The 11146-nt window shown below is 49.0% G+C and overlaps 1 protein-coding gene across 1 annotated transcript; it reads right to left on the reverse strand.

Annotated features, from left to right (window-relative positions):
- Window positions 1-378: 378 nt before the first annotated feature.
- Bysl (bystin like) lies at window positions 379-11122 on the reverse strand. The gene is made up of 7 exons (XM_041655403.1): window positions 10567-11122; window positions 6369-6531; window positions 3033-3171; window positions 2669-2802; window positions 1721-1881; window positions 1475-1577; window positions 379-1027 (listed from the first exon to the last, which is right to left on the reverse strand). The coding sequence occupies exons 1-7, from the start codon at window positions 10829-10831 to the stop codon at window positions 682-684; spliced, it is 1311 nt and encodes a 436-aa protein (XP_041511337.1). The 5' UTR covers window positions 10832-11122; the 3' UTR covers window positions 379-681.
- Window positions 11123-11146: the final 24 nt, after the last annotated feature.

An 11146-nucleotide genomic window follows, 5' to 3' on the forward strand; every position in this document is an offset into this window, starting at 1 on the left:
AGGAAGAAACCGCTGGACTTTGACTCTGCTGCTGTCTGCTTGAGAAAGGGTCTGCTCCTGCAGTCTTCACTGACAGTGATGGCTGTCACCTTTCCAAAGGACAACTCTATGGCAGCAGCAGCAGCAGCAGCAGCAGCAGCAGCAGCAGCAGCAGCAGCAGCAGCAGCAGGTGTGCCCCCAAAGGAGCCCATGAATGTCATGTCAGTGGTCGGCGGGGCACTCACATACACAAAGACAATTGTGAAGAATAAGGGGCAGGGTGAGGGTTCTGTGGAAACTAAGAACCCACTCCTCTGACCTGGAAAAAGTTACAAGCGACTCTCACCTCTAGCTACAGGGGAGGCAGGAACCTCCAGGGACTATACCAAAACACAGAGCTCCAATAAATATCTGCCTTTGTTTTATCTGCACCCCAGGGAGCTGACACAGTAACTAGAGAGAGCAGCCCTTAAAGAAAGTGCCAGCTGGGTTGCGGGCGTACTGAGTTGGGGTAACTCCTGTTAGCTCCCATAAGTGAGCAGGGACCAAAGCTTAGAATGGCAGAGAGAGCCAACCAGATTCAGTCTTCCTGCCCAGGGCTGGAGCCACAGATGCCATCGTAACCCTTCAGTGCCCTGACCTAGGTCTTTACACCCTGGTTACCAGCTCCCATGCCCCCTAGACTAAGAGTGGTGACTGTTCTCATTCCATGGTGACAGGAACATCCTCCACATCTCTGGGGACTGCACTCTGAAGCTCACGTCTGATTTCAGGAGACAACTGTGGGTGGGGCTGCAGGCGAAGCAGTTCTAGGAGGGCCTCCTTCTGTTCTGTGGCCAGGTCAGCCTTGTAGCGCTGTGCCAGTGTCAGAAGGCACTGGTGCCAGAGCACAGGCAGCTGGCGCTTCTCTGTCCGGAAGCCCAGAAAATGGAAGACCAGGGCATCTAGCACACGGTAGGGCAATGCATACTTCTTGTCCAGCAGTAGGCGCAGGAAGATGCTGTTGGCACCGCTGTACTCCATCTCTGCAATCTTCAGCATGGCCGCACTAGGAGGGAAGGTGGAGTTATGGGTCACGAGGAAAGTCTCCCCAGACTGAGCCTTACCTACAGCATGTCTAAGGTGTCGCCACAGGCTCCTCATCTACTCACGACTCCTCTCCAGGATTCACTAGCCCATCTCTCCACCCACACCTCTGCGTCCAGCTTGGATAGCAAGCAATCCCTGTATTCGGCCACAGCCAATGTCTGAATGTCTCACCGCCCCCACCTTTATCACACGTTCTTCCTAGGTGTCCATTCATTTATGCAACCATTCAACTGTTTACTGAACACTTACTATGCACCAGGTCCCAGGACCCTGCTCTTGAAGACCTTCTCTTCTACTAGAGTAATCATACACACACTGGTTTAAAAAGTCAGTCTTGCCAAGTCCTGGCCTCTCTACTACATGGCTCTCCACATTGGCCAGTCCCCTTCCCCCTCGCCAACACTACCTGGAGTGCAACACAGGGATGGAGCACTTAGTGATGATGCTGCCCACGATGATGGCTTCTCGGAGGGTACAAGTGCCAGACTCGCACAGTGGGATCAGGATTCCTAGGCAGAGTCATGGAATCCTGGGGTAAGGGAAATGAAGCAGTACCCAACCACCCCGAATCTAAGGCCCACCAATGGAATACAGCCATTTGCCAAGCAGGACCTCTGACCCCTCCTTTCTCCCCAACTCCTGGGTTTTTAACCTTTGAACCAGGCTCCGGGCTTGAAGAGGGCCTTCTTGAGTGCCATGTAGAGGTGAAAATTGAGCCGTTTGTATTCAGCAATGTCGTCTCGTACTCGGGGAAGCAGGACAAGGTTGTAGAAGCGCTGAGCCATGCGTTCTTTCAGGTTAGAGGCAAAAATCCTAGCAGGGTGGGAGTTTCCAAGTCACAAGACAGTCTGGTCCTGCCTGGCCCTTTAAATATCACTGTGGATGGTGCCCGCAAGAGGTTTTATAGTAAGATATGGGGACATCATTTCAGAGAGCTGTATATGGGAGCTGTGTGCAGACCACATCCCGGTCAGCTTAAAGAGAAGAGGTCAGCAATATAGGATGACCCCCAAACAGAGAGAGCATGTACTGTCTCCCTGGTGTTGTTTTGTTATTTTATGTGTGTGGGTATTTTGCCAGCATTATGTCTGTGCACCATATATATGCCAGGTACCCATGGACACCACAGGAGAAATCTAACTTCCTGAAGCCACCATGTGGGTGCTGGGAATTGAACCCAGGATTTCTAACCCACCGAGTCACCTGCCCAGACCCTAATATTTTCTTACAAGGACTGGGGCTTGAACCCATGGAGTTCTGTGCATTATTTAAGCAAGGCACCTCAAGCCACTGCCGTAGTCCAGTTTTTGCTGGCCTCTCAGCTACATGCTCTCCTTTCCCCATCATGAGGGGCCTGCCATCACCCGGAGAATCAGAGTTCTCAAGCTGTTCTCCCACACCAGGGCCATAGCGTGGAAGCTATCTAAGCCCTTCTCATAGAAGTGTACCACAGGGCTTTGTTCTACAAATGCAAGAGGACAAGTTAAGAGAATAATAAGGGGGAGAGGGATGGGCTGGCCCATGGCATGGCTAAGGGAGGCAGAGCCTGCGCACCCACACCCTGTCCCATAGGGCAGCCACCATAGCCCATCCATGCTACCTGGTAGCTTGATACATGGCAGCTGCAGTCCAGGCCTCAGGCTCAGTGACATAGAGGATTTGCTCCCAGTTGGACAGTGCAGGGATGATCTTAAAAGCCTTGGGCAGTTTCCCACTGCGGTACTTAGATAACACCTGGGGACGAAGGAGGTAAAGTCATCAGCACCCACGGTTGTGGTCCTGGCCCCCTCGCTGTGTTCTCATGCGCTGCCTCACCTTACCTTCAGAATAATCCAAAAACGCTCATTTTTCAGGTGACCAGAGTTTAGTGACTTCCAGGTAAGAGGCAGCACAAGAGCCCAAGCCGACCAATTCTACCTCAGTCAGGTGCCATGTATGAGAACCCTCCTGTTTTTAACCCTTACCTCCCGGACCCCTCTGTAGACCTCCAGGACTCGGGGGTCCAGCTGGGGCATGGGCAGGCCCGAAACCTCTGACATGACAGTCTCCACCTCTGTCTGCTTCTCAGTCAGCTTCTCCATGATGATGTCAGCCAGAGTGCGCCTGTGGAGACAGGGGAGGGACAAAGAAGTAGGGTCACTTTCAGGAAGCTTTAACATCCCCTGACCCTTTCATGGAAGGGCGAGAGGGAGAGGCAAATAAACAAGCCATCCAGCCAGCCATGGTGGCACAAGTCTTCAATCCCAACACTTGGAGACAGGCAGATCTCTGTGAGTTTAAGGCCAGTACGGTGGCCTTCCTAGGGAATTTCAGGTCAGCCAGGACCACACAGTGAGATCCTATCTCAAAGGGAAAAACGAAAGCCACAAAACAGTCCCCAAACAAAACAGGGATGCTCCACAAACTTGCATGTCATCCCTGCATGGGGCCACGCCAGTCTATTACTGTTTCAGTTTTAGCATAAGTGCTGTTAGAAGCAAACAACTTACAATTCCCCGGATGCCGACAACCTGCGATCCCGCTGGGATATGCAGCCTCAACTCCCCCGTATGTCCACTTAGCCACCACAGACTAATGCAGAGAGCGAAGGACCTGGACGTCACCGTGTTTAGGACAAAGCTAGCAGTGGTGTGGAGGTTAGGTCCTTGCACTCTGAAGCCAGTCTACTCAGGTGTCACTCTTCAGCCCCTGTACGACCTTGGGCCTGTCACTTTACTCCTTTATGTCTCAGTCTCCTAGCTATGAAGTGGTGACAGTAATAGGAAAACCTTGCCTAGTCAGCTAAGGGGTGAAATCCGAGACTGCATGGGCACCACTCAGAACTACCAGTCTAGAGTCAGTGTGTATCCCCCCAGGCTGCCTACTTCAAACACACCTATCACTGCAGGCAGAATGGGGAGCACTGTCAGAGTGCAAACTGGAGCTCTGGCCTCGTGGGTGTGACACGCATCTCTATCCAGGCAGCTTCATTCACTAAGGAGGCTACCACAGCAACACCTTCCTTCCATCATAGAAACCAGTCTTTAAGTCAACGACCCTCTTCTCAGCCTCTTTCAACTACCCTGAAAACTTTACTGTTATTGTTGTGTGTGCTCATGTGAAGTCAGAAGACTACTCTGTGGAGTCGAGTTCTCCTTCCACCTTAAAGTAAGCTGCGGGGACTGAACTTAGGGACCAGGCTTCTGTAGCAAGCATGTGTCGCCCACTGAGCCTTCTTGCTGCCTCCCCATTTCAGCCTCTTTAAACAGAAGCTATCAAATGAGGATTCAAAATTATTACCACGGCCTGGAGATGGAAAGACAACTCAGAAGTTACGAGCACTTACTGCTCTTGCAGAGGACCTGGGATCAGTTCCCATCACCTACACAGTGGCTGTGACTCCTGTTCTCATTCTTCTGACTTTCATGGGCACCAGGAATGCTCATGATGTACATACATTCATAGGATAATGAATAAAGAAACTGCCTTGGCCTAGTTGATAGGACAGAACTTAGGTAGGCAGGGTAGACAGAACTGAATGCTGGGATGAAGAGCAGAGTGGCAGACACCATGGATCTCCTGCCTGAGACGGACGTTGGTTAGAATCTTGCCAGTAAGCCACAGTCATATGGCAATACACAGATTAATGGAGATGGGTTAAACTAATATGTAAGAGTTAGCAAATAAGAAGTTAGAGCTAGTGGGCTAGGCAGTGTTTAAATGAATACAATTTCTGTATGATTATTTCAGTTGTAAGCTAGCCAGGTGGCAGGGAGGGAACAAAGGGCCACCCTCCTTGTGCAACAATAAAGTAAAAGGAAGAAATCAAAAAATAATTACCACCATAGAAGGTTATAGTCTGCTGATGGCATCTGTGTTCTATGATCTGTAGGACACAGATTTTTTTGAGACAGGGTTTCTCTGGGTTGTCCGGGCTGTAGATGCCTCTGCCGGGTGCTGGGATTAAAGGTGTGAGCCACCACTGTGGCTGATGGGAGGTGCTTTTATTCCAGACACAGACATAGGACTTGAGACTCTAAGGTTAACAACCCACCTAAGGCCTTAAGGCTTTATTAGGGAAAGGGTGAGATTTCAGTCTTTCAACCTCTAGTTTGGGAGCTTCCCAGTGCCTCCAGTGTGCCCTAGATCACAGGGCCTGACAGAGCTTCCCAGTGCCTCCAGTGTGCCCTAGATCACACGGCCTGATGGCTGTGTTCCCAAAGAACTTGACCTGGCTTCTGAAGATGCCAGCAGAAGTGCTCAGAATTCCGAGTCTCTTTTTCTACTGTCTTGTCACTAACAGCAAATTATAGAAACGTATTCTGCTAAGTTTATCAGAATCACAAAAGAGCAGATATGAGGTGGGCCCGAGTGCTGTCTGGGGACAGGCACATGGCCCAGATACACACTTTGTGACCTCTATTACAGCCGTAGACATCGTCTGGGAGGGCTCCTCTCCACTCTATACATTCAAGCCGCTCATCATTTCACGTACACCACACTTGGAAGAACTGAGGAAGGCCACGTTATGCAGGGTCAGAATAAACTGGCTGAGGGCCTTCTGACCTAAACTCACTCCCCTCCACTGGGCCAGATATGTCTGCTCAAGAATCTGACCAGAGGCAGCCTAAATACCTGCATGCTTTAGAAGCAGCATTTATACCAGATGAAGATGAATCTGTGGTTCTACCTGGAGGCAGTTTTACCCTCTGGTGATATTTAGCAATGCCTGGGATAATTTTTCAATATCACCACTGGTATCTAGAAGCAGATGTCAGAGGAGCCTCAGGTTCTAGCTTCCACACACAGTAACCCAGCCCAAATGCCAGGGTTGAGACTGAAAGCCCTGAATTAAAGGACACCTAAGATCTGAGAACAATACACAAGAACAAACACAGCAGAATGGACTCCAGATATTAAAAGGAATTGGGTAATCCAGGAAGTTCTACATTGGATGGACAAAAGGGGAGATATTTGGAGTCTGAGTCACGCCCATTCAGAAGGTTTGGTATTCTTTTTTTTTTTAAATATTCATTGATTTATTATGTATACAATATTCTGTCTGTGTGTATGCGTGAAGGCCAGAAGAGGGCACCAGACCTCATCACAGATGGTTGTGAGCCACCATGTGGTTGCTGGGAATTGAACTCAGGACCTTTGGAAGAGCAGGCAATGCTCTCAACCTCTGAGCCATCTCTCCAGCCCCAAAGGTTTGGTATTCTATAGTTGACAATGCTCAAACCAAAAGCTGGCCAGGGTATTTACTAGTCTGTGGGAATTTTCTACCAGGATCCACTGTCCCAACACTTAAGCAGCCCTACCTGACTGGAGGGTTCTTGTTCATGAACATTTCAATGGCACGTTCATCTTCGGGGTCCACAACCACCTCTGCTTGGTGGTCCACCCCGGTCATTTTGGCTGCCTTCTCCAGGGTGGGCCACTCCTCATCCTCATCATCAAATCCATCCTGTGGCACTCCCGGCCCTAAAGAGAAAGATAAAATGGTAAGCACAGAGGGCAGGGGCTTCTGAGTCCATTCACTTCTGCCATGTACTGTATGCCTGGGTGCTGGAGACACACGTGTGCAAAAAGGAAGGAACATGGAGTTACCAACTATCTTTCTGTCTTCCGAGACTTAGCATGTTTCTTTGGGGGTGGGTAGGAGGAGAGGCTAAGACAGGATTTCTGTGTAGCTTTGGAGCCTCTCCTGGTACTCACTCTATAGACCAGGCTGGCCTCGAACTCACAGAGACCCGCCTGCCTCTGCCTCCCAAGTGCTGTACGAAAGGCGTGTACCACCACTGCCTGGCAAGACTTGGAATCTTGAGAGATAAAATACAACACATGAAACAGAGTAATGCCAGTAAATAATGATTGACACGCCGCTCCCAGTAATCTAGAAGGATCTACACACATGTAACTCGGTTAGTCAGATAACCTCAAGAAATAGACACTATTGCCGGGCGGTGGTGGCGCACGCCTTTAATCCCAGCACTTGGGAGGTGGAGGGAGAGGTAGGCGGATCTCTGTGAGTTCTAGAACAGCCTGTTCTACAGAATGAGTTTTGGGAAAGCAAGGGCTACACAGAGAAACCTTGTCTCAAAAAACCAAAAAGAAGTCAGCACTATCACTGCACCGAGTTCAAACTAAGACAGAAAAGCTGATGTGGCCAGAGCAGGCAGGTGGGATCCCGACTGCGGCTTCCCCACCAGCGGCTTGCATGGTAGAGCTGAATCCTGCGCTAACACTAAAAGGATGGTAGAGGCGGTAGGTGCCACTGGACTAATGAGGCTCTGGATGGGCGATGTGAGAGCAGCAGTGGGTCTCATGTCCTAGAAAAGGACTTTAATACTATCAGAATGTTGGGCATTAAAAAGTCAGAGCCAGAAATGGGACCACAGGGCCAGAAAGAAAAGGTACAGCCAACCTGGAAGGCCCCAAGGCTAGGCAGTGGTATTCAGCCTCTAATCAACCAATACACGTAAGTTATCCACTTGGACCCCCAGCCCCCAAATCATGACATGACACTGTGAATGCTTGGCCTCAGCTTTAGGCTTCTTTCTATCTAGTTTTTTTTTTAAAACCTAAATTAACCCATTTCTATTAATCTATGTGCTGCCCTGAGGCCCACTCACCTCATCTAGGTACTGTTCATCCTGCTTTCCTGCTTCTTCCATGTCTGGCTGGCAGGTCCGTGCTGGGATGGCCTTTTTTCTCTCTGCACCCCAGACCATCCTATACCTCTCTTGCCTAGCTACTGGCTATTCAGCTTTTTATTAGACCGATCAGGTACCTTAGGCTGCATGGCAAAACAGCAATACATCTTTACATAGTTATATAAATCCAATACATTTTTAGATAGTTAAACAATTACTCTGCAACACAAACAAAAGTAACACAGTTAAATATTCTATTCAGCAATACTCACTCATACAGTCAAGGATGACCTGGAATTCCTGATTCTCCCGTCTCCACCTCCCAAGTATTAGAATCATAAACATGTACCACAATGCCTAACATTGAACTCTTGACTTTTTCTTTTGAGAGACAGGGTCTGACCATGTAGCCTTGGCTGGCATGGAGCTTGCTCAAACTCACAGATATCCATTTGCCTGCCTCTGTTTCCTGAGGATTTATAGTCATGTGCCAACACACCTGGCTGACTTTTGAAACACCACACATAGCTGGCAGAGCACCCGGAAAAGAGTCTAACAAACCAAAGGAGTAGAAATACCGTACAACAATAGGTCATTTGCAACAGAACTGGACTAAGGGTATACATAGCTCAGGAGAGCGTGCATAACACGTCCAGTGAGAACCGTTTTTTAAAAATTTTGTTTTTAGATTTATATATATTATGTTATGTGTATGCTGCTCATCACAAGTGTGCCTGATGCCCAAAGAGGTCAGAAAAGGGCACGCGATCCTGTGGGATTGGAGATACAGAGAGCTGTGGTCTGCCCTGTGAATACTGGGAACCAAACGCCGGTCTTCTGCAAGAACAAGTGTACCCTCTCCCTCCCTTTTTTTGAGACAGGGTTTCTCTGTGTAGCTCCAGCTGACTGGAACTCACTACGTAGTCCAGGTTGGTCTTAAGCTTGGAGATCTGTCTGTCTCTGCCTCCCAAGTGCTGGGATTAAAGGTGTGCATCACCACTGCCCAGCTACGAACAAGCTTTCTTAAGATCCGAGGACCAAATTATTGAGAGTTTTCCTCTGCTCTACACATCATGGCACACAAGTGCACACAAAATAAATAAATGTTAAAAAAACAAAAGAAGGCAAGTGTTATGAAACAAACAGGGCAGAGATGGCTGTCGGCATCTGTGAGGTAGGTATCTTAGTTCTGCATGCATGCGCACTCTTGCATCGTGTGTGCAGCAGAGGTGAATCTTCGGTGTTACTCATCAGCATCTGATGACCTTGTTTTTTTGTGACAGGGTCTGGCTGGTTAGGCTTCAGCCTAGAAGCTCTGGGATCACAAGCTGCCATGGGTGGAGGTCAGGGCTTCATGCCTTTCAAAGCACATATTTTATCAAATGAACTATCTCATCACCTCCCTAGTTCGTGTTCAGACCAACAGCAGAGGTGGGCCAAGCAGAGTGTGTTGATCTCTGGCTGTTGAGTGGACTACAGAGGTTACAGAACACAATTATGATGCTACCCCAGTAATTAAGGGGAGAGACAGTGGTCCTTTAAACAGGAAGATGTTCTGAGTTAATGGAAAGTGACCCGGTTCTGGATATATTCTGAAGACAAAATCATCGGGGTTCACTGACTAATCAGATGTAGAATGAAGAGGAGAGGAGCCAAGATTCTGCTTTGAGTCTGGGAAGGCTAATGTGCTAACAGACTCAATGAAGCAAGCGGAGAGATGTCAGGCAGACAGCTGGATGTAAGGATGTTTGTTTACTGGAAGAAAACGCTGGGAGTAGTCATCAAACAGATGGCTTCAAACTGGAAATCCTCTGACAGCAACACAGGAGGACCAACAGCTCGGGCCTGCCTTGGTCACAGAGCAAGTGCAAGGTCAGCATGAGCAAATTAAGGAAACAAAGTATAAAAAGTAAAAAAACAACTTTTAAGGGCAGGTGTGGTACCAAACATCTATAATGCCACCACTCGGAACCAGAGGCAAAATCAGTAGTTCAAGGCCTTCATCACCCACACGAGGAGTTTGAGGTCATCCTGGGCATGAGACCCTACCTCAGAACACCTAAAGAAAGCAGGTAAAGCTACTACGGCCCTAAAGCCATAATCAATTATTTCAATACTGCTTTAGGGACAAAAAAGAATGGAAAACTAAGCAACCGGAGATCAACAACAGTTCCTTCCCAATGAGACATGTATCAAGCACTTTTCACTCATTTCTGCGGCCCTCGCACTTCTAAAGAACAGTGTTTGCCTTCCTCTGATACTGGAACATTTCCCGTTTGCTTTCCGGATCTTAGTCAGAAAGGCACGAAACCTGGGATACCTGCCCTGGAGAATTAATAGCGGTTTTGTTTTGAATAGGAATATATTCATTTTCTTTCACTCTCTTGAGGGACAGGGTTATACTATGTAGCTCAGGCTGATCTGGAACTTACTATATAGTCCAAGAGGGGCTTCTGCCTTAGCTTCTCGAGTGCTGGGATTACAAGCGAGCACCGCCGCTCCTGGCTGGAACCTATTACTCTAATTATCCTTAATGTTCTCTGCTTTGGGATAGATTTCTGATGCTTACAGCAGGGACGAGTATCTTGTTTATTTTGGCATTAGAACTGCATAAATTCTTAGCACAGTTAAAAGCATTAACGCAAGTAGCCCACATATACTTCAAAAGCCCAGAGAATAAATATTAGAACTTGGTGTGCGCGGTCACTTCCTGTTGGCTTAACTCTGAGGTTCCGGAAGCCAGAGGTGGAAGTGAAGGACCACGCGGGAAAGAAAAGCTGCCTCTTCTTTTTAATTCCAACCCAGTATCCGGATGGACTGAGGTAACCCAGCCCAACCCACCACTCCACCTCCTGTCACTCACCAAGCCGCGGGGAGCGCTCTCGCGGTTTTGCAGGCTGGTCTCCAGTGCCGTGTTCGGTCTCGAGTTCCTCCTGCTGCTGCCGGGCTTGCTGCAAGATCCGTCTGCTCAACCGGGGTCCCACATACTCTTCCTCCTCTTCGACCCCGCGACCTCGCCGTTTGTCTCGGGTTCCTGCGCGCACCGCATTCCCAGCCAGAATCTGCTCGGCCAGAGGTGCATGCTTCTCCTGATTCCCGGCCCCACGGGCCACCTTGAATTTGGGCATTTTTCTAGAAAAACTTGCCCACAAGGTTTACACGTGGGGAGCCGGCTTTAAAGCTATGAGTGCGCTTGCGCGCTGAATTCCTGTGACCAAGAGATTACTGAGAGATCACAGCGCCTCCCAGCGTTCGGAGGCCGGAAGTTCCTCATATACTGCCATGTCTCGTAGAGCTCCGGGGCTTGGAGCTGGACTCCCCAAATTCTCAGGTACTCTCATTGTCTGGAAGAGGTGGAAGTCCGAGTCACCTTTTCCAGAACTCATGAATGTAGGCTAAGGTGTCCTGTCAAAGCAAAGCGCGCCTTGGGGGCGGAGCCGGGT

Source organism: Microtus oregoni, unplaced genomic scaffold (genome assembly GCF_018167655.1).
Source record: "Microtus oregoni isolate MIOR12 unplaced genomic scaffold, Mior012 000007F_ref0000211, whole genome shotgun sequence".
Classification (NCBI taxonomy): Eukaryota; Metazoa; Chordata; class Mammalia; order Rodentia; family Cricetidae; genus Microtus; species Microtus oregoni.

Excerpts from the sequence above, each read along its gene's own strand:
- Bysl (XM_041655403.1), bottom strand. The coding sequence starts at position 10,831 with ATGCCCAAATTCAAGGTGGCCCGTGGGGCCGGGAATCAGGAGAAGCAT. Across the intron at positions 2,803-3,032 it reads TCTACAGAGGGGTCCGGGAG|GTGTTATCTAAGTACCGCAG; the intron begins GTAAGGGTTAAA and ends CTTCGTCCCCAG. Across the intron at positions 1,028-1,474 it reads ATCCCTGTGTTGCACTCCAG|TGCGGCCATGCTGAAGATTG; the intron begins GTAGTGTTGGCG and ends CTTCCCTCCTAG.